Source organism: Triturus cristatus, chromosome 8, assembly GCF_964204655.1.
Source record: "Triturus cristatus chromosome 8, aTriCri1.1, whole genome shotgun sequence".
Taxonomy (NCBI): Eukaryota; Metazoa; Chordata; class Amphibia; order Caudata; family Salamandridae; genus Triturus; species Triturus cristatus.
Window position 1 is genome coordinate 1679534449 of NC_140591.1, and position 23891 is coordinate 1679558339.

At 47.3% G+C, this 23891-nt stretch overlaps 1 protein-coding gene across 3 annotated transcripts in view; it reads right to left on the bottom strand.

The window, feature by feature from the left end:
* The window catches only part of LOC146808589 (uncharacterized), a 116058-nt gene extending 97094 nt beyond the window's left edge, over positions 1–18964 (bottom strand). For all 3 annotated transcript variants that reach the window (XM_085623608.1, XM_085623609.1, XM_085623607.1), the window contains exon 1: positions 18869–18964. In XM_085623608.1, the coding sequence (XP_085479734.1) occupies positions 18869–18950 (82 nt within the window). In that variant the 5' untranslated portion in view covers positions 18951–18964. The remainder of the gene's footprint in view (positions 1–18868) is intronic.
* Positions 18965–23891: the final 4927 nt, after the last annotated feature.

The window sequence follows — 23891 nt, forward strand, 5'->3', positions numbered from 1 at the left end:
AACTTCAACCTGGTTCCCCAGTTGCAAAGTCTGCAGTTCTGGAAGTAACACCACATCATCTCCCCTAAGTGCAACATTTAATCAAGTGGTCAACTGGATAAAAAAACATAAAGATAACAAATAATTTAAAAGTGCTTTGTCGCTATTTGAAAACTCAGAAAATATGTCCTTATTTTAGCCTTTTAGAGCACTAACCATAATTTTGATGCCAATAAGACCCTCTCATATATGTAATTTCTAAAGGAAATGCTCTAGGTATTACAGTTTTGATTACATCAAGATGATGTCAGGCGTTCCACACTTTTGTAATAAATATAGAATGTTAGCAATCTAGTTGTTCATTAGGATACTGTTGAGAGGCAGAGGCCAGGGGCACGGACTCTGAAAATTGAAGGCAGGTAGGAGGGTGCAAAGGCAACAATTTAACCACACTGAGCAGGCAGGAAGGGCCGTGGAAGCACAACAGACTATGGAGGGCAGTGGAAAGGGGGGCAGGGGCAACAAACCAACAATACAGGACTTGCAAGAGAGGCTGTTGGAGGCAAGATCTATTACGGGTCAAGGAAGCTAGGGGCGGTCCCCAGATCCCCGGGAGCCACCACAGAACTGAGCAGGAGAGTGAGTCAGGGACAAAAGGGGCACCTTAATTTGAGCCGGGGTGCCTAGGAACGCTTGCTCCAAAAATGAAGAAAACAGACATATGAGACATGGAATTGGAGGCAGAATACAATGGCAGTTTAATGAGAAGATGCAACTTCAAAGAAACCGCAGAATAGAGACATAAAGTACAAAATACAGAATCCAGATAATCATACAGCTGTCATGATATTCTCTGTATCTCAATTAATGTACTGACAGAGAGAGAGAGAAAACACATCTATAAATGCATCATGAGAAACAAGTTACACCAAGGAAAATGTTACCTAGGAACACTCACGTTTACTCTTAGAGCAAGCATTCCTGCAATTACAATACAAAATCTTTTAAATGCAAAAGTAAAGAGAACAATGGTTAAACATAACATGACATTTCATATAGGTAAAATAGAATAAGATACTTCAAGCAAAGCAGAGCAAGACATTTTAAGCAAAGGAAGACAAGAGCTCCCAGCTCTTGGGGAAAACCTGCACTGCCTGTTAACCTACATACAGACGGCGAGGTAGTCCGTCGATATCTGTGGGTGCTCCCTTTTTATATCATTTTGTGGGCTCCTTTGCACGCTACATCTACCTACGTATGCTACCCAAAAGCTTCGTCTGCAGATTTTACCAGACATTTCGTCATTTACCCACTTAATGCTGACAATGGACTGGGTGAAAAGGTCAGTCTCTCAGGCCAATCGCTTATCGTAAGTTCCATAGAGCAAGCAGAAAATAATGGGTATTGTACGGGAATTCAATATATTCATGTATAAAATCTCCTCAGTTCTCCTAACTTGACGCTCTGCGGTTGCCACTTCCTTAAAAGCGGGAAACCTGCCCAGGAAGCAAGTACCAGTCCAGGATGCAGCCTACTGTATGTCGACAGCTTCAGGGGGATGTTGAACTTTGATACCGAGCACGGAGCACTCGGGTAGGGTGGGGGCTACTGGTTTGGAGCAGAAGGCCTCGCAGACCTGCCTTCAGACTGCTATACACTAAAATTGCAGAGCTATGGTCAATTTAACAAAGAGGCCTACATATTGAACAGAAGGGCCTACACAGGGGTTTTATACTGGCTGAGTGGTAAGGATGTCTCAGGATAATTATATAGCAACACAGGACCCGCTGGTCAATTTAATACGGCCTACAAATGCAGCTGGCAGGGCAAGGACAAGGGTCTCATACTTCAGGTGTGGACAGAACGGGCCAGGGGCCCCCTGTGATACAAAATCTACCCTCCTTCAAGCCTGTGGCAATGTAATAGACCATTGTGGGCAGAAGGAAGAGGCAATGGTAGTACAACCATACATGCCAACAGACCCGATTCAGCCAGGAAACGTCCAATGTTTTTAAGCTCAAATGGGCTTTATTTGATCTGTCTCCTGTCTACAATATCCTCTTTTTCAATGTAACTCAAAGGGGAAAATCAATACCCCAGTTTTTTTTCAAAATCTCCCTCTTACCAAGTTCAAAATGTTCGCAAGTATGGTACATTGGATCATGGAAGGAAATGGGATAGGGACATGGACTTGGATAACAGAGGACAGGAGGGACATGGAGAGGTGCACCAAACTGACCCTGCAGGGCAGGCATCAGGGTTTGCAGCAGCACAATACACCACACGGGAGTGCAGCACAACAATCCATAGAAAGCAAGAGGGAGGGGACAGGACCATGCACATGGACAACAGAGAACAGAGGGGCAAGAGGCAATGGTAGCTAGCTGACCATAATGGACAGACAGGAGAGAAAGCTGCAGCATAACAGACCATAAAGGGCAGGAGGGACGGATCAGGGGCATTACAATGGAACAGACAAGCCAGGAGGGAGGGAGTAGGGCTGGGGGCAAGGGGGCAGGGCAGGAGCAGCAAGATAGCCATGGAGGTCAGGCAGGATGGGCACTAGAAGCAAGACACACCATGAAGAGCAACAGTGAGACTGTGATGGCATACACACAGACCATGGAGGGAAGGTGGGAGGGGGTCAGGGGCAGCTAACTGACCACACAGGGAAGGTAGGAGGGGCCATGGCAGCACAGAAGACCATGCATGGCAAGTGGGAGGGTTAGTGGCAGCACAATGGCTATGATGGGCAAGAAGGAGGGTGGAGGGGCATGCACAAAGGACGATGGAGGATAGAAGGGAGGGTCAGGACCTGTGCACAGACAAGAAAGTTCAGGGGAAGGGACCTCACAACAGACCACACAGGGCAGGCAGGAGGAGCAGCTGCAGCACAACAGACCAGGGAGGGCAGAAGGGTGTGGCAGTACAATGGACCATGTAGGACAGGAGGAAGAGGATAGGGGCATGGCATGTGGACAGGCAGGGTGGAGGTGACAGGGACAGGTTACAGTCATCTGACAATGCTAGGCAGGTGGGAGGGGAGTGGCAGCTCAACAGAACACTCAGAGTAGATAGGAGTGGCAGGTCCATGGGACATGGTGGGCAAAAAGGATGGAGCAGGGGCATGCACAAAGACATCGGAGGGCAGGGGGAAGGAGAATAGGGGCAGCAAGCTAAGCACAGAGTTTAAGCAGGAGGTCAATGATGGGGCATAGAATTGGGCAATGGAGGGCAGGAGGAGTGGACTGGTGCATCATACTGAGGGCAGTGGCAGCACATCAGACCATGCATGGCAGGAGGGAGGAGGCTAGTCCATGGATTCACACAACAGAGGATAGGGAGGAAGGGGATGGGGCAGCAAGCTAACTGTTCAGAGAAGGCGGGTATTAGGAACTTTATTGTTTTTAAAACATTGTGTCTGTGCGAACTACTTAAAATATGAACAAGTATGCAGCATAATCTCACTTTTATTCAGGAAGAAGAGGACGTTTGTGACTGTGACTCCGGGCTCACTTGGCAGAAACACCCCCTGACCCTCCACCCCCTATCGCAAAATGTAATGCCCGTGAAAAGGGTAGGTGAACACAGTGTTATATAGAACATAGTCCTGAGAGCACGATTGAAAATGAAAACTAGATATAGTGTATGGTATAAACTATGCACCAAAAAGTGTGATATAAGATGAACCGGGCGTGAAATATAATATGCAATACATTGTGCGCAATGACAGATTCATTGGAGAGCGCGAGATAGCACAGGCACTAGCGCGTGCTATGCGATATGCGCCTTGGAGTGTAATATGCACAGGGCAGTGTTGTGTAACCTAACTAGTCTCTAAAGTTGTAATATAAAATATGTGCTGGGGAGTGTAAGGTTGCATATGCACTGTGACAAAGATATGGATCCCAGATTGTAATATGTATGGCATAGCACTGTGCGTTATAACATAGGCATCGAGAAAGGCACGTTAGATGGGGCAATATAACCCGTGCGAAGACAAGTGTGGCATGACATATTCACGGGGTGGTGTTACAGTGCACATGGGCTAGAGAGTGTCATAGCATATGCACTAGCTAGTGGAATACAACACAGAGGTGTGTGGCACACGGCAGGCAATGGTGGGTGTAACACAGCATTGGGCTCTGTCAGGAGCGCGCTGTGACTCTCAAGTGATGTTCGTCCCCTTTCCAGAGAGTAAAATAAAAAGTATTACACATCCGGCAGTGAATGTGTGTTTTATTAACCGTGAGGGGGGTTTCTTGCATAGTTTTGGTCGAATTTTTGTCGAATCCCCTTTGAATGGCTTGGTGTGCATGTGTATTAAATGTGCCCGTCAATAGCTACCCAAGTTTGTATAAATAAACGACAAGGGTGTCTACCGGGATTAGGCACGGTAGGGCATCAGACATGTCAGAGCTTCACTAGTGGTGTAAATACATTCCACGTGGATTCATTGCATGCATAGTCGCTTTTTAATGAATATCACGCAAATCGTCATGGTGATAGGTACGTACGGTTTGTCCAGCATGTCCTAGGTGTGTCTATAAATATATATTTTTTAAAAATAATAAAAAACAGTGGCCGGCCCTGGGGATTGGGGTCAAAAAAATATAATTAGGAGACTGGCCCTGGGGGATGGGGTCATCAGGGCCAATAAATTAGAATAAGAAGGGGAACCAAACAGCCCCTCTTCTTAAAAAACTAAAATAAATAAAAGACTGGCATCGTGCAGGAGGCCATGCCCCCTCCGTGCAGCACTCTGCAAACGCGCCCCCAACAGGTATCTCCAGTATGCGCCAGGGAGCTGCGCTGCAGCCAGGTGTTCTGAGGCCAAGCCCCTTTTTACACCTCTCTGCAACGCAGCTCTGTGGCGCTTACTGGAGGTACCTAGTGGTCTAGTTTGACCCTAGGGACCCTTAGGATTCAAGGGGACTTAATCTCTCAACTTAGAACAGCCACAGGGCGCGTTTACACAGTGGTGAAGGGAGGGGACGGGGCCTGAGGTGACGTGTGCAAACACGCACTATGGCACGTTTTAAATTGGGGATATAATTTCCCTTCAATACTGAGGGCCCCTGGGGGCTAACTAGCCCACCAAGTGCTTCCAGTAAGCGCCACTGAGCTGCATTGCAGAGAGGTGGTCCAGGCCGTGCCACTTTTTACACCTCTCTGCAACGCAGCTCTGTGGCACTTACTGGAGGTACCTAGTGGGCTAGTTGGACCCCAGGGACCCTCAGGATTCAAATGAACTTAATCTCCCAACTAAAAATGGACACAGGGCGTGTTTACACAGTGGTGAAGGGAGGGGACGGGGCCTGAGTTAACGTGTGCAAAAACGCCCTGTGGCCTGTTTTAAGAGGTAGTTTTAATCCCCATGCCCTCTTATATACCAGGGGCTTACAGAGGAGGTCATGCTAATCACAGGGGGACCCCAACGCATAATGTTCCCTAGTGTATGTAGGTGTTTTCACTGTATTCTAAGTGTCTTTTAACATAGCACTGGCTCTAGGACTGGTTAGTCAGGCTCAGTTACCACCAGTATCCGTCTGAAAAAGTTGAGGGTACAGGATGATTTTGCAACAAGGCTTCTTTCTGCTCTTCTTTTTGTTCTTTCTGCACGTTATCCTTCTTCCTGCACTTATCTTCGTATTTGAGGACTTCTGTTGCTTCTTTCTGCACTTCTTTTGTTTCTTTTTGTGCATTTTTTCTTCTTTCTTCACATGTCCTATCTCTGTAGGCATAGTTAGAAATTAGCATTTAAAAAACCTTTGAAATTCACAGAAAAAAACATAGGTTTCAGGCACGTTATAGTTAGGAATTAGCATTTAAAAAACCTCAGAAATTCACTGAAAAAACCATAGGTTTCAGGGGTGTTATAGTTAGCTGGACTTTTCACTTGTACAAAACCATTGAAATTCCCCCGTTATAGTTAGTTCAGCTAACTATAACTCGGGCGCCCGCAATGCACTGCTGATGACGTCACATATTACATCACTCATGACATGGTCAGTGACATCACTCATGACATCACTGATGACATCTCAAATGACATCACTGATGACATCACTGATGACATCATCCTTGTGATAGAGTGGCAGACCTCCTCTCACCCTAATATAACCTTTGATACACACATTCAAAAATAGAGACTAAAATTTTCAAAACAATGGACATACCAATACCAGTTACAACAACCTCTTCAGTAATTCTAAGATCCACATACACATCCACTCATTCACCAACAGTCCTATACAGTCACTCATACATGTACTCACTCATCATATGTACTCATACACCTATACATCCTGTTACACAATGCCACTCATCCATAGAGTTACTCACACACATAGTCACTCATGCTAATAAAGAATCAAACATACATTTACTTGCATATACAGTTATACACACACCACCATACTTACTTATACGGAAACTTACACATACTTAGTCTTTTAAACAATCACTTATAGAAACACATACTTATTCATACAGGAACTCTTTCAATCTCTCACTCTCACATATACTCACATATATACACCAATAGTCACATATACTAGTTTAAAACATATGTAGTTACTCATAAAGACACTACCGAGACAGTCATTCACTCACTAACACACCCATACACACACTCATCCACCCATACAGTCCTGCACACATGCTGTGTTCAACACATACAAACAGTGAGTCACTCATTCATGCACCTATGCACTACGTAATACCCCCCACCGAACCATGCAGACACTCAGACTGATACTCAAAAAACCAACTAATAACCTATATAGACACCCATGTAGCTACTCACCAACCCATGCAGCCACTTATACACAAAGTGAGAGACTGATACAGATATTTACATATTTAAACATTACTCACTAAGCCATGTATTCACTATGATACACTTAATCAGTCCGTTACACAATCAATTTTTCAAAAACAAATCATCCATTTAGACACTTATATACCCATTTATTCTTCCATCGACCTTGAGATATACATATATAAAACATATTTAATTTTCAGAAAAACACACATTCACTGGATGATGTCATCAGTGATGTCATCAGTGATGTCATTTGAGATGTCATCAGTGATGTCATGAGTGATGTCACTGACCATGTCATGAGTGATGTAATATGTGACGTCATCAGCAGTGCATTGCGGGCGCCCGAGTTATAGTTAGCTGAACTAACTATAACGGGGGAATTTCAATGGTTTTGTACAAGTGAAAAGTCCAGCTAACTATAACAGCCCTGAAACCTATGGTTTTTTCAGTGAATATATATATATATATATATATATATATATATATATATATATATATAGCGACGGTGGGCCGTGGCGGGTTAGCGAAGCCCAAACATCCAAAGTTCCATTGTAATTCTTTCAAAATAACAACGATCCACGGCACCAAAATGCTTTTAAACGGATTTCATTTTGAGGCAAAGATAAACCAGTTTACTTGTTCACGAGTGCCGAGGTTTTGTGAAACAGATGATTAAATAAACATCATGTGACCTGTGATTGCAGTGAAAAAACGTGAAGCTAGACTTTACCATTTGCAAGACAGAATTCATTTCACTACATTGACATCACAATATTACCTCATATTACGTTGTCAATAGTTCAAACATCTTATATGGTTGGAAAAATTCAGAAATGTTCAAAGACAGACATTGTTAGACCAAAATAGCGGATCTACATATTTTCAATCGTACTGTGTCCTTGATGTTACAATTCAAAACTTTATTCCCCAATCTCTCCCGTAAAAGACATTGTTTGACACGCGTGTGTCTGACATAACTTGGAAAGTCCCCTCGCTATGTTTCAAGAGCTAAATATCCAAATCGTGGATATACTTTACCACACCAATAATGATCATGCGCCCCCTGTTTAATCATTAATCATGCAAACTTGCTGACTCAATGACATTTTGCACTAGTGCGCAGGAGCTATTCAAATACGAGGAAACATGTATATGGGTCAAGATTATTTTGTGAGGCTCGGATGTTATGGGGACTCAAGGAATCGTTTTATTGTTATCAAGGACAATTTTTACTCGGACATTTTGTGTTCAGTCCTGCACAGCGAGTATTTATCTGGACTGTCATCTTTGAGTCCATCCCCATGCATCATCCATCCCAGTAAGGTGAATTGTGGGAGTTGTAGTATTTGCAGCACTCCCGCTGATGGCTGGTCACGTGATGGGGTATTGTCAATGCTCCCGCCAATGGGAGGGTGCAGGACTATTTGAGTACACAGGTGGGGTAGCACCTTGATCTACAGCGGCATCTGACGAAGGCTGAAGGCAGCCAAAATGCATCATGCCACATGCTGTTTCATTAAAACGATTCCAAAGAAATCCCCTGTGGGGCTTCTACCTTTCGTGACTGGAGGGGTTTGGTGCTCATATATATATATATATATATATATATATATATATATATATTACCTACTGGCGATAGCCAGTAGGTAGTTATAGTTAGGACCACGTTTCCATAGGAAAACCTCAACATTCTATTTTGAATAACTTTGGCGCCGGTCGACGAATCCTCACAAATTTTTCAAAATAGGTGGGGCGCTATGCTCCGCTCCTACCCTGAAAGTCTCGGGGGGATCCGTCCAGCGGGGGCTGAGATAAAAGGGGGGTCCCAAAACGCGTTTTTCCCATGCATTTTTCCATAGGACCTTTAGAACGAGCTACAGCCCGAACGGCTGAACAGAATTACTAAAAATTTGGCAGAGAGGTAGTCCCTAGGTCAAGGAAGTGCCTTTTGTAGGTTTGGTGTAAATCTGTTCAGTAGATTCTGAGAAAATAGCCTTTAAATCAATATATATATCTGAGCCAGCTTACGGTACGCTTACCGTACGTTTACGGTAAGCGTACGGTGGCGTGCGCGAGCGCGATTCTGATTGGCTCTTAGATCTTAGTAAACATTCGAATCGGCCGAAACCAGGAAGCGGCGGCCGCCATTTTGTCTCTCGCACTGAGAGTGATTTTTAAAATATCAAGCCCAAAAACATGTAAAGGGGCTGTTTTGACAACTCCCTCCCACATAGTCATGTTGAGGGAGTCCCCAAACATCCCCCAAGTGCAAAAACGGTTTTATTTTTTTTTCGGCAATTTCGCGGGGTACGCTTACCGTACGCTTACCGTAAGCGTACGGTAAAAAAATAAAAATAAAAAAAACACTATCCACACTTACCCCACCCCCTGTGCTTTTGGTGGCCGAAGGCCACCAAATGTACAGGGCTTTTGTTAAGGGCAAAAAACACTATCCACACTTACCCCACCCCCTGTGCTTTTGGTGGCCGAAGGCCACCAAATGTACAGGGCTTATTATAAGGGAAAAAAACTTAGCATTTAAAAAACCGTACTAATTCACTGAAAAAACCATAGGTTTCACACACGTTATAGTTAGGAATTAGCATTTAAAAAACCTTGCAAATTCACTGAAAAAACCATAGGTTTCACACATGTTATAGTTAGCGGAAATTTTACTGATAAAAAACCAGTGAAATTCCCCCGTTATAGTTAGCGCAGGCAACTATAACTCACGCGACTGCAATCTTCTGCTGATGACATATGTGTCTTTATGAAAAAAAAATATTTGTAATATATGTATAGCTAAAAATGTATGGAAGAAGACATGGGCAAATAAGTGTCTAAATACAGTATTAGCATCAGCAGAGGATTGCGGTCGCGTGAGTTATAGTTGCCTGCGCTAACTATAACGGGGGAATTTCACTGGTTTTTTATCAGTAAAATTTCCGCTAACTATAACATGTGTGAAACCTATGGTTTTTTCAGTGAATATATATATATATATATATATATATATATATATATATGGTATATCCATACCTTCAATCAAATGCACTCTACCTCCTGGGCTTAGGAGGACTATCTCAAGAGTGACTTATTTATATGAAGGCAGTGAGGAGGCTCTGCAGCACCTGGTGTATGCAGAGTCACTTTCCAGCAGACAGCAACGGCAGCGCTACAGACATACTTTTACTTGGGTCACACAGGGTGGCATAGGATAGTGCTGCAGTCCTGAGGACCCCTTTACCACCCTTGCACTGGGTACCACTGGGACCATATCCTAGGGACTTATAAGGGGGCAGTGTATCTCGCCAATTGGCTGTACTAATCCACATCACTTTTAGGGGAAAGAGCACAAGCCCTGGGCCCAGATAGCAGATGCCAGTGCACCATCAGAGGCAAAAACCAGCATCTAGCAGTCTAAATCGGGGCAGAAATTGTGTGTGTGTGGGGGGTATCTGTCCAAAAGCCCAGCTTCCAACATTCAGGCAACCAAAATAAGTAATTTATGGAGTCAACCTAGAGTGGGCTGGCAGTCGACACCAGGACTAATGGTTTTGCCAATCCTTGTTTAGTATAGAAATCAGTGTGTGTGTAAGCAGCTAAGGCTGCCCCTAGCTCGGATATAAAAACATGCAGGCAGGAGCATCAGTAGGTCATACTGGCAGGAGCATTAGTACGTCATGCAGGCAGGAGCATCAGTAGGTCATGCAGGCAGGAACATTAGTACGTCATGCTGGCAGGAGCATCAGTAGGTCATGCAGGCAGGAGCATCAGTAGGTCATGCAGGCAGGAGCATCAGTAGGTCATGCAGGCAGGAACATTAGTACGTCATGCAGGCAGGAGCATCAGTAGGTCATGCAGGCAGGAACATTAGTACGTCATGCTGGCAGGAGCATCAGTAGGTCATACTGGCAGGATCATTAGTACGTTATGCTGGCAGGAGCATCAGTAGGTCATACTGGCAGGAGCATTAGTACGTCATGCTGGCAGGAACATTAGTACGTCATGCTGGCAGGAGCATCAGTAGGTCATACTGGCAGGATCATTAGTACGTTATGCTGGCAGGAGCATCAGTAGGTCATACTGGCAGGAGCATTAGTACGTCATGCAGGCAGGAACATTAGTACGTCATGCAGGCAGGAACATTAGTACGTCATGCTGGCAGGAGCATCAGTAGGTCATGCAGGCAGGAACATTAGTACGTCATGCTGGCAGGAGCATCAGTAGGTCATGCAGGCAGGAACATTAGTACGTCATGCTGGCAGGAGCATCAGTAGGTCATGCTGGCAGGAGCATCAGTAGGTCATGCTGGCAGGAGCATCAGTAGGTCATGCTGGCAGGAGCATCAGTAGGTCATGCAGGCAGGAGCATCAGTAGGTCATGCTGGCAGGAGCATCAGTAGGTCATGCTGGCAGGAGCATCAGTAGGTCATGCAGGCAGGAGCATCAGTAGGTCATGCAGGCAGGAACATTAGTACGTCATGCTGGCAGGAGCATTAGTAGGTCATACTGGCAGGAACATCACTACATAACACAACACAGTTTTTTTTAAATAAGGGTCCAGGGGACGGATATTTAGAGACCTATAGTTCAACTTTATCCCCACAATATACCAGTACAAACAACATGGAAGTTGAACAGGTCTATACTACCTGCCACTCAAAGTTAAAGGGCGGGATATCAAATTGTGACTAGAACGAGAGTCTCTCATTCAGCAAGGACAATTTCAACAAAGAAACTGAAAAAATCCCATCATCGACCCCATTGGTCAAACTCATCATCATGGATAGTAACAGCTTCCATCCTCCTTAACGGCAACAACAGGAAAAAATTCCCTTTTCCGTATTAAGGGTTGAGCTGTATGTCTCTCTGTCACTTCAATATGTTGAACAATGTAATAACTGCAGGAGATGGGATAAAGTGTATGAAAAGTAAATTATGTGATTTAAAATTGTCTACCATGCAGCTATCATAATTTTATTAGAGCTACAATGGTGACCAAATTAAAAAGCTAATTGGCCTTTGACATAATAGGCCACGATACTACCAAGATTACTAAAAGCAGGTCAACATGTTTCTGCCCAACTGACCATACTAGATCAGGCATTCGTCAGGACCATAAATAGACATCTATACACTGTGAAAAAAACGTGAAAAACAAAAGAAAAGTGATCATACAATTCCTGTTAATCCTTAAATACGAACACAGGAGAGTTGTCACCTAAAAATAAACAATAAAAGTTATTGGTACAGTTTGTCAGTGAAGTTATCACTAGCACAGCTATTAACAGTCACAATACTTAGTACCGAGGTAATGCGCCCAAAATTTGATGCCATCACGATCGCGAGATATAGCGAGGATCACCTCTGTAACTTAACTTGTCTGAGAACTATACTTCCCATCTAACACAGCGCGCTATGCGTTGTGTAATGAAGCAGCGCAACGTCAAGCGCGCGTTCAGACATCGACTAAACAGGTGAGATGCCGACACTCCGGACCTCCGACTACAATTCCCATCAAACGTGGCGTGTTTCACGTTACGTAATTGAACATGCGTCCGTCAGGCACCAGTGAAAATAAAAATGGTGAGATGCCGGCACTCCGAGCCTCTGATTGTAGCCCTGGATGCCGGGAGCAACCGACGGAGAGGTAAGCTTCTCCGAGAATGTTCTGTTGCCATCTTGAATATATAGAAATAATGTCTAAGAAAGTTTCTGTGATCATGCTAGAATTTTGGGAACCTTAAATAATATCGTATCAGTGAGGCTCAGGGGCACCAGAGAGTAGTGTGCCCTAATGACAGAATTGGGTTGCCATTCAACAAACTGTATGAGTTGATCGCCATCCTAATTCATCAGGCTACTCTACGCTAACCTATTAAATAGTCGATTTCTTTGGGACTCAGGGCTTTATCCACTATTCACCCATAAATATCGAGTCCATGTAGAAATTTGGAATGATGGGTGTAAATGTCTTTTCAGTGAGGCAATTGGGGCCCACATTGGTTTGCTGCAAAGTTTCTCAGAGCATTATGTTATAAGAAGGGAGGCACCATGTTAGGTAAAAAGTTTTTCTTACTGGTGTGTCTATCCATTACCTTCATAGAGCGGTGCTTCACGCCTCGTGCTGCAATAAGTGAGGTGAGTCACACACCCTAGCAGAGCAGGGTAAGTTCTTAATTACTTATGAGTGTTAAGTGCTGTACGATCGTGATGGCGTCAAACTTTGGGCGCATTACCTCGGTACTAAGTAATTGTGACTGTTAATAGCTGTGCTAGTGATAATTTCACTGACAAACTGTACCAATAACTTTTATTGTTTATTTTTAGGTGACAACTCTCATGTGTTCGTATTTAAGGATTAACAGGAATTGTATGATCACTTTTCTTTTGTTTTTCACATTTTTTTCACAGTGTATAGATGTCTATTTATGGTCCTGACGAATGCCCGATCTAGTATGGTCAGTTGGGCAGAAACATATTGACCTGCTTTTAGTAATCTTGGTAGTATCGTGGCTTATTATGTCAAAGGCCAATTACGCTTTTTAATTTGGTCACCATTGTAGCTCTAATAAAATTATGATAGCTGCATGGTAGACAATTTTAAATCACATAATTTACTTTTCATACACTTTATCCCATCTCCTGCAGTTATTACATTGTTCAACATATTGAAGTGACTGAGAGACATACAGCTCAACCCTTAATACGGCAAGGGAATTTTTTCCTGTTGTTGCCGTTAAGGAGGATGGAAGCTGTCACTATCCCAGATGATGAGTTTGGCCAATGGGGTCGATGATGGGATTTTTTCAGTTTCTTTGTTGAAATTGTCGTAGCTGAATGAGAGACTCTCGTTCTAGTCACAGTTTGATATCCCGCCCTTTAACTTTGAGTGGCAGGTAGTATAGACCTGTTCAACTTCCGTGTTGTTTGTACAGGAACATCAGTATGTCATGCTGGAAGGAGCATCAATAGGTCATGCTGCCAAGAGTATCAGTAGGTCATGCTGCCAAGAGTATCAGTGGGACGTGCTGCTGCAGAACGAATGGATGTGCATGTGGTCTGACTCTCGGTGCCTTCACTTTGCTGCAGCTGTGCTCTGTGCTCTCCAGTCACTTTTTCCTACATTCCTGTGGCGTCGGGGCATTGCCTTATTTATAAGGCGGCGTTAAGTTACTTTACGTGGCTTAACGCTGCTTTGAAAATAAGACCCCCTTTCACGCTATAGTTAGTGTGAAAGGGGAGGGCAATGGGTGCTGCGGTGGGCGTTCCTCCGCAACACCCATAGATTTTGATGTTGGCCCATATTTACAAAAGTGGCGTGAATAGGAGGCAGCCCAAAATTAACATTAAAAAATTGGATTTAACATGGCAAAACAAGGAGAAATGCTTTATTTCTCTTCATTTTCGTTGTTTCTATGTGTGCTATGTTGTGCAGCACACATAGAAACAGCAAAACACAATGAATGATTGTTTATGTGCAGGAAGGTGCCCCTTCCTGTACATAAACAGTCATTAAGAAATAAAGATGTGCAACTGCTAAGTGTGCTGCACAGTGCACCACACAGGGGAGCTACAAATTGCCATTAGTGATTGTTTATGTGCAGGAAGGGACACCTTCCTGCACATGAACAATCATTCCCTGCAACACAGGCACGCTTGTAACTTTGGTGCAAGGATGCCTGCGTTGGAGCTAGGCAGCTGATTTAGCACCAGCGCTGGGGAAAACGCAGGCATGTGCTGTATCTTTGTAAATGCAGCGTATCCCTGCGTTTTTGGAAGGGATGTCACTGTTGGCCATCTTGAGTACACGAAATGTTACCCCAGTGAGGCCTTTCCGCTGTGTAGGAGGGTGACAGAGTCTCCTTCTGATGAAATGAGATTTATAGAGCACATATAAAACCACCGAGTGTCTAGGTGCTAGCTCAGAGAAGAACTGCCAAGAGGGAAAAAAAGTACTGATTGAGTAGCCATGTTTTGAGTGCCTTCCTAAAGGCCAACAGGTCATTTTTTCTTTTCAGTTCAGTGGAAGAGAGTACCAAAGACTGGTCGTGCCAGCCAAAAATCTTTTGCAGCCCATAATGACGTCATTCTGCACCCTCTGTAAGTTAGGCGAGAGTCTGCAGCCTTTTAGCCGGCAGCACAGGCACTGGGCGAGAAGTGCCCTTTGTCCAAGCCACAAGAGGGTGACCTGCTGTGATGGTGCTGGCAGGAGGGGGACATGCTGTGATGGAGCTGGCAGGAGGGGGACATGATGTGATGGTGCTGGCAGGAGGGTGACATGCTGTGATGGTGCTGGCAGGAGGGGACGTGCTGTGATGGTGCTGGCAGGAGGGTTACGTGCTGTGATGGTGCTGGCAGGAGGGGGACATGCTGTGATGGTGCTGGCAGGAGGGTGACGTGCTGTGATGGTGCTGGCAGGAGGGTGACATGCTGTGACGGTGCTGGCAGGAGGGCGACCTGCTGTGACGGTGCTGGCAGGAGGGTGACATGCTGTGATGGTGCTGGCAGGAGGGTGACCTGCTGTGACGGTGCTAGCGGGAGGGTGACATGCTGTGATGGTGCTGGCAGGAGGGTGACCTGCTGTGATGGTGCTGGCAGGAGGGTGACATGCTGTGACGGTGCTGGCAGGAGAGGGACATGCTGTGACGGTGCTGGCAGGAGGGTGACATGCTGTGACGGTGCTGGCAGGAGGGTGACATGCTGTGATGGTGATGATGGGAGGGTGACATTCTGTGATGGTGCTGGCAGGAGGGTGACCTGCTGTGACGGTGCTGGCGGGAGGGTGACCTGCTGTGATGGTGCTAGTGGGAGGGTGACCTGCTGTGATGGTGATAGCAGGAGGGAGACCTGCTGCGATGGTGCTGGCAGGAGGGGGACATGCTGTGATGGTGCTGGCGGGAGGTTGACATGCTGCGATGGTGCTGGCAGGAGGGGGACATGCTGTGATGGTGCTGGCAGGAGGGTGACATGCTGTGATGGTGCTGACAGGAGGGGGACGTGCTGTGATGGTGCTGGCAGGAGGGTTACGTGCTGTGATGGTGCTGGCAGGAGGGGGACATGCTGTGATGGTGCTGGCAGGAGGGTGACGTGCTGTGATGGTGCTGGCAGGAGGGTGACATGCTGTGACAGTGCTGGCAGGAGGGTGACCTGCTGTGACGGTGCTGGCAGGAGGGTGACGTGCTGTGATGGTGCTGGCAGGAGGCTGATGTGCTGTGATGGTGCTGGCAGGAGGGTGACATGCTGTGATGGAGCTGGCAGGAGGGGGACATGCTGTGATGGAGCTGGCAGGAGGGGACGTGCTGTGATGGTGCTGGCAGGAGGGTTACGTGCTGTGATGGTGCTGGCAGGAGGGGGACATGCTGTGATGGTGCTGGCAGGAGGGTGACGTGCTGTGATGGTGCTGGCAGGAGGGTGACATGCTGTGACGGTGCTGGCAGGAGGGCGACCTGCTGTGACGGTGCTGGCAGGAGGGTGACATGCTGTGATGGTGCTGGCAGGAGGGTGACCTGCTGTGACGGTGCTAGCGGGAGGGTGACATGCTGTGATGGTGCTGGCAGGAGGGTGACCTGCTGTGATGGTGCTGGCAGGAGGGTGACATGCTGTGACGGTGCTGGCAGGAGAGGGACATGCTGTGACGGTGCTGGCAGGAGGGTGACATGCTGTGACGGTGCTGGCAGGAGGGTGACATGCTGTGATGGTGATGATGGGAGGGTGACATTCTGTGATGGTGCTGGCAGGAGGGTGACCTGCTGTGACGGTGCTGGCGGGAGGGTGACCTGCTGTGATGGTGCTAGTGGGAGGGTGACCTGCTGTGATGGTGATAGCAGGAGGGAGACCTGCTGCGATGGTGCTGGCAGGAGGGGGACATGCTGTGATGGTGCTGGCGGGAGGTTGACATGCTGCGATGGTGCTGGCAGGAGCGGGACATGCTGTGATGGTGCTGGCAGGAGGGTGACATGCTGTGATGGTGCTGACAGGAGGGGGACGTGCTGTGATGGTGCTGGCAGGAGGGTTACGTGCTGTGATGGTGCTGGCAGGAGGGGGACATGCTGTGATGGTGCTGGCAGGAGGGTGACGTGCTGTGATGGTGCTGGCAGGAGGGTGACATGCTGTGACAGTGCTGGCAGGAGGGTGACCTGCTGTGACGGTGCTGGCAGGAGGGTGACGTGCTGTGATGGTGCTGGCAGGAGGCTGATGTGCTGTGATGGTGCTGGCAGGAGGGTGACATGCTGTGACAGTGCTGGCAGGAGGGTGGCCTGCTGTGACGGTGCTGGCAGGAGGGTGACATGCTGTGATGGTGCTGGCAGGAGGGTGACCTGCTGTGACGGTGCTGGCGGGAGGTTGACATACTGTGATGGTGCTGGCAGGAGGGTGACCTGCTGTGACGGTGCTGGCAGTAGGGTGACATGCTGTGACGGTGCTGGCAGGAGGGGGACATGCTGTGACGGTGCTGGCAGGAGGGGGACATGCTGTGACGGTGCTGGCAGGAGGGTGACCTGCTGTGACGGTGCTGGCAGGAGGGTGACATGCTGTGATGGTGCTGGCAGGAGGGTGACCTGCTGTGACGGTGCTAGCGGGAGGGTGACATGCTGTGATGGTGCTGGCAGGAGGGTGACCTGCTGTGATGGTGCTGGCAGGAGGGTGACATGCTGTGACGGTGCTGGCAGGAGGGGGACATGCTGTGACGGTGCTGGCAGGAGGGTGACATGCTGTGATGGTGCTGGCAGGAGGGTGACATGCTGTGATGATGCTGACGGGAGGGTGACATTCTGTGATGGTGCTTGCAGGAGGCTGACCTGCTGTGACGGTGCTGGCGGGAGGGTGACCTGCTGTGATGGTGCTAGCGGGAGGGTGACCTGCTGTGATGGTGATAGCAGGAGGGAGACCTGCTGCGATAGTGCTGGCAGGAGGGGGACATGCTGTGATGGTGCTGGCGGGAGGTTGACATGCTGCGATGGTGCTGGCAGGAGGGGGACATGCTGTGATGGTGCTGGCAGGAGGGGGACGTGCTGTGATGGTGCTGGCAGGAGGGTTACGTGCTGTGATGGTGCTGGCAGGAGGGGGACATGCTGTGATGGTGCTGGCAGGAGGGTGACGTGCTGTGATGGTGCTGGCAGGAGGGTGACATGCTGTGACAGTGCTGGCAGGAGGGTGACCTGCTGTGACGGTGCTGGCAGGAGGGTGACATGCTGTGATGGTGCTGGCAGGAGGGTGACGTGCTGTGATGGTGCTGTCAGGAGGGTGACATGCTGTGACAGTGCTGGCAGGAGGGTGACCTGCTGTGACGGTGCTGGCAGGAGGGTGACATGCTGTGATGGTGCTGGCAGGAGGGTGACCTGCTGTGACGGTGCTGGCGGGAGGGTGACATGCTGTGATGGTGCTGGCAGGAGGGTGACCTGCTGTGACGGTGCTGGCAGGAGGGTGACATGCTGTGACGGTGCTGGCAGGAGGGGGACATGCTGTGACGGTGCTGGCAGGAGGGGGATATTCTGTGACGGTGCTGGCAGGAGGGTGACATGCTGTGATGGTGCTGACGGGAGGGTGACATGCTGTGATGGTGCTGGCAAGAGGGTGACCTGCTGTGATGGTGCTGACGGGAGGGTGACATGCTGTGATGATGCTAGCGGGAGGGTGACCTGCTGTGATGGTGCTAGCGAGAGGGTGACCTGCTGTGATCGTGCTAGCGGGAGGGTGACGTACTGTGATGGTGCTGGCAGGAGGGTGACGTGCTGTGATGGTGCTGGCAGGAGGGTGACATGCTGTGATGGTGCTGACGGGAGGGTGACATGCTGTGACGGTGTTGGCAGGAGGGTGACATGCTGGGATGGTGCTAGCAGGAGGGTGACCTGCTGTGATGGTGGGGGCAGGAGGGTCTCTGTCCACACTTGGACAACATTCACAGTGTGACCCTCACTGGACTCCCAGGGCTCTGCTTTGGGGAGGAAATATAATATAGGCCTTCAGTACTAACATTCAACTGCAGTCATGAAGCAGCCCTCACACGCAGCTCCTAGAAGACTCATTCTAGGTTCAAAGAAAGGTCTGGGTCTCTCACCTGGTGGTGCTGAGGACACCTCCAGGGTCCAGAGGGTGACCCCCGCGAGGAGGAGGAGGAGGAGGCAGCCTGCAGCCTTCATGGTGATGCTGGGGATGGTGCTGAATGCTCCGAGGTTGAGCCCCCGGTGGGTTTTAAGCTCTGCCTGGGTGGGGCAGTCAGTCCGCCTTGACAATCACTCCTGTACATCAATCCGGATTCAAGGCGGGTTGGACACACCCACCCATTTGTGGTGGAGGGAAAACTCCCTGCGTAATGACTGTTTCCATTCTGGGCTCTTCGAATTTAGTGATGACTTAATTATCAATTACCGTTAATTATTCCTTGAGTGAAACTCTCCCGAGAAATCAGATTAACGAAGAGACCCATGGAAACCGAAGTTCCAGAGTAGAGCCTCCACCTGGAACAGGTAACATTCAGCGGGCAGCGGGAGCACGCAGGGGTCTGGGCTTCAGGTACTGAGTCCCAGCTCCTTGCTGACACCCCGGGTGATCCTGAACACACTCACGTCGTTGTAATGTTATGCTTAACCATGCTTGTAAAATGGAGAAGATATTTCAGGGCTATAGCTTGTATACCTCCGAGTCTGAAGCCGGGATCTCTGCTAAATGAATGCTGGACTCAAAATCAGAACCGACTCTACTGAGCCCTGAACCTGCGCGGGAAATGTACCGAAGAGAGGCTTACTAGCTGAAAGTACCTCCATCGACTGTGCAAACAGAGGGGCATCTCTGCGTTCGAAAGATCAACCATGTGCACTTCATGGTATTTAAAGTATATTTCTGCGTTCTAAAGCTGAAATATGCAGACTTTATGTTATTGGTGAGATACAGTGGTGTAACGAAGCTTGAGGGGGCCCCCCTGCAAAGTACATGCATGGGGCCCCCATTCTCCGGACCCAGTCTGAAGCTTACTGGCCAGGGGCCTGCCAGTGCCGGTGGGGGGCCCAGGAGCTCGGGAGCCCCCCTCCCTTCACTGCGGCCGTCTGTGGGGGCTTTTGTTACGCCACTAGATTAACATGTTGGTGTGGAGAGGTGTGGCTCACTGGTTAGAGGCGGCAGATCCGCAAGCAGAGAATCGGCCAGGGACCAGGGTTCAATTCCCGACGCGGCAGGGTCGTGGACCAGGGTCAAAAACGGACTCGATAATTCTCGCCTCGGTACCTACTCTAACCAGGAACACACTCGGCAACTCTGGGCATTAGCTTGCCTCATCTCCACAACGGCCCCCCACATTCGCCGGGGATGCCTGGTTTCACCTTGGAGATACCCAGGAGGGACCATCTCACAGGGATAGCCAGGACGGGTTCCCCAGCGGTCTACAGCGCCACGACGCCTCAGGGCAGCAGTGCGCTTACAAGACACATACATTTACATAGAGGGGACAATCAGTTCTAGCTCACTGTGGTGGGCTTGTGATCAGTGACTGGGAAGGTTGAACAGAAAGGGTGCAACAATGGACTATAACGGTTGACTTGCTTCAAGAGTGTGTGGGGAGTGGTTGACTTGCTTCAGGAGTATGTGGGGTGTGGTAGGGTTCGTTTGGCTGTTCTGGACTTCTTCTGGAGGATTAAGGGTGAGAATGGTAGATCCAATTAATTGTATGATTAAGGAGAATTTTAGGCTGTAAGACATATGCTGTAGGGTGTTGGGTTAACCTGTTACATTAAAACAGCCTTCAGCACTTTAAGGTAGTGTTGAGTGCTTCATTGCACAGTCTACCTTCATTCTACCTTATGATGGTGTGTATTTTTGTGCACAGGTTGAGAGTGAAGAAAAGAGAGTGAAGGGGGCGTTTCACACCCCCCAGCGTGTACCCGGGAAGGGACGGCAGCAGAACCCGGCCAACATGAGGTGTTTTGGGAAGGAGATTCTGCCGAGTGCGGCCGGCAGGGTCTGCAGGAGCTCACAGCTCAGCAGCAGAGCTTGCCACGGTGTGAGCGGAGGATACAGACTGTAGGGAGCTGAGACTGCTGCTGAGACTGCTGGCGCAGGGCTGCCATTCTTTCTGCTCCGCACTCACCTCCCAGTGCCTCCAGCTTATCTCTCCGCTGCTGGTCTCTCCACCTTTACCGATGTTTCCAGCAGTGCTTAATTTGTAATTTAAAAAACAGTATGTGCCAAGGCCGTTCTCATGAGGTCATGCCGAAACACGCGTAGTTCTCATCTACCGCATTGTGTCCTTTTCTACCGCATTGTGTCTATCTTTTTGTGCTGTTGTTTTGTGATGTATATATAGTGTGCATATTTCTTTTTATTCTTTTGGATTAACTCTATCACAATTTGTTTATCGATCTGTATATATTGTTATATATATCCTAGAACTTCACGCTATATCAAATTTATAATGAATACTACATAAAAAACATCATTATATAAAGAAATAAAAGTATTTTTCTAATTAAGGTTTGTGTCTACATGATTAGCACTGAAGTGGTTACATTGCATGAATTGCATTGGATATATATTATTTTGGACATTCATCTACTTGTTATAGCACTTTACCTACCTGGTCTTCTTTTCCCTACGTATAGCAAGTTTATTATTTGTAGGGGTCCCCTTCTTCCCAAAGATTACTTGTGTAACTTTACACATTATCATTACACATTATCGATACCACTGCTTTGTGAGGCCTGCATTTCTTGTGTAACATTGCAGATACCTCTACTGTGCGAGGCCTGCATTACTTGTGTAATATTTCAGATACCTTTGCTGTATGGAGCTTGCATTCCTTGTGTAACATTGAGGATCGCTCTACTGTGCGAGGCCTGCATTACTTGTTTAACATTACACATTATCAGTACCCCTGCTGTGCGAGGCCTGCATTACTTGTGTAAATTTGCAGATATCTTTGCTGTGTGAAGCTTGCAATACTTGTGTAACATTGCTGATACCTCTGCTGTGCGAGGCCTGCATTACTTGTGTAACATTATTGATACCTCTGCTGTGCAAGTCCTGCATTACTTGTGTAACATTACATATTATCAATACCTCTGCTGTGTGAGGCCTGCATTACTTGTGTAACATTGCTGATACCTCTGCTGTGCGAGGCCTGCATTACTTGTGTAACATTATTGATACCTCTGCTGTGCAAGTCCTGCATTACTTGTGTAACATTACATATTATCAATACCTCTGCTGTGTGAGGCCTGCATTACTTGTGTAACATTGCTGATACCTCTGCTGTGCGAGGCCTGCATTACTTGTGTAACATTATTGATACCTCTGCTGTGCAAGTCCTGCATTACTTGTGTAACATTACATATTATCAATACCTCTGCTGTGTGAGGCCTGCATTACTTGTGTAACATTGCTGATACCTCTGCTGTGCGAGGCCTGCATTACTTGTGTAACATTATTGATACCTCTGCTGTGCAAGTCCTGCATTACTTGTGTAACATTACATATTATCAATACCTCTGCTGTGTGAGGCCTGCATTACTTGTGTAACATTACACATTATCAATACCTCTGCTGTGCAAGTCCTGCATTACTTGTGTAACATTACACATTTTCATTACCTCTGCTGTTTGAGGCCTGCATTACTTGTGTAACATTTCGGATAGCTCTGCTGTGCGAGGCCTGCATTGCTTGTATAACATTGCGGATACCTCTGCTGTGCGAGGCCTACATTACTTGTGTAACATTATTGATACCTCTGCTGTACGAGTCCTGAATTACTTGTGTAATATTACACATTATCAATACGTCTGCTGTGTGAGGCCTGCATTACGTCTGTAACATTACCCATTATCGATACCTCTGCTTTGCGAGGCCTGCATTACTTGTGCAACATTACACATTATCGATACCTCTGCTGTGTGAGGCCTGCATTACTTGTGTAACATTACACATTATACGTCTGCTGTGCGACGCCTGCATTACTTTTGTGCAATTTGTGATAATTCTGCCGTGCAAGGTCTGCATTACTTGTTTAAAATTGCAGATACCTTTGCTGTGTGAAGCATGCATTACTTGTGTAACATTGCAGATACCTCTACTGTGCGAGGCCTGCATTACTTGTGTAACATTGCTGATACCTCTGCTGTGCGAGGCCTGCATTACTTGTGTAACATTATTGATACCTCTGCTGTGCAAGTCCTGCATTACTTGTGTAACATTACATATTATCAATACCTCTGCTGTGTGAGGCCTGCATTACTTGTGTAACATTGCTGATACCTCTGCTGTGCGAGGCCTGCATTACTTGTGTAACATTATTGATACCTCTGCTGTGCAAGTCCTGCATTACTTGTGTAACATTACATATTATCAATACCTCTGCTGTGTGAGGCCTGCATTACTTGTGTAACATTGCTGATACCTCTGCTGTGCGAGGCCTGCATTACTTGTGTAACATTATTGATACCTCTGCTGTGCAAGTCCTGCATTACTTGTGTAACATTACATATTATCAATACCTCTGCTGTGTGAGGCCTGCATTACTTGTGTAACATTACACATTATCAATACCTCTGCTGTGCAAGTCCTGCATTACTTGTGTAACATTACACATTATCATTACCTCTGCTGTTTGAGGCCTGCATTACTTGTGTAACATTTCGGATAGCTCTGCTGTGCGAGGCCTGCATTGCTTGTATAACATTGCGGATACCTCTGCTGTGCGAGGCCTACATTACTTGTGTAACATTATTGATACCTCTGCTGTACGAGTCCTGAATTACTTGTGTAATATTACACATTATCAATACGTCTGCTGTGTGAGGCCTGCATTACGTCTGTAACATTACACATTATCGATACCTCTGCTTTGCGAGGCCTGCATTACTTGTGTAACATTACACATTATCGATACCTCTGCTGTGTGAGGCCTGCATTACTTGTGTAACATTACACATTATACATCTGCTGTGCGACGCCTGCATTACTTTTGTGCAATTTGTGATAATTCTGCCGTGCAAGGTCTGCATTACTTGTTTAAAATTGCAGATACCTTTGCTGTGTGAAGCATGCATTACTTGTGTAACATTGCAGATACCTCTACTGTGCGAGGCCTGCATGAC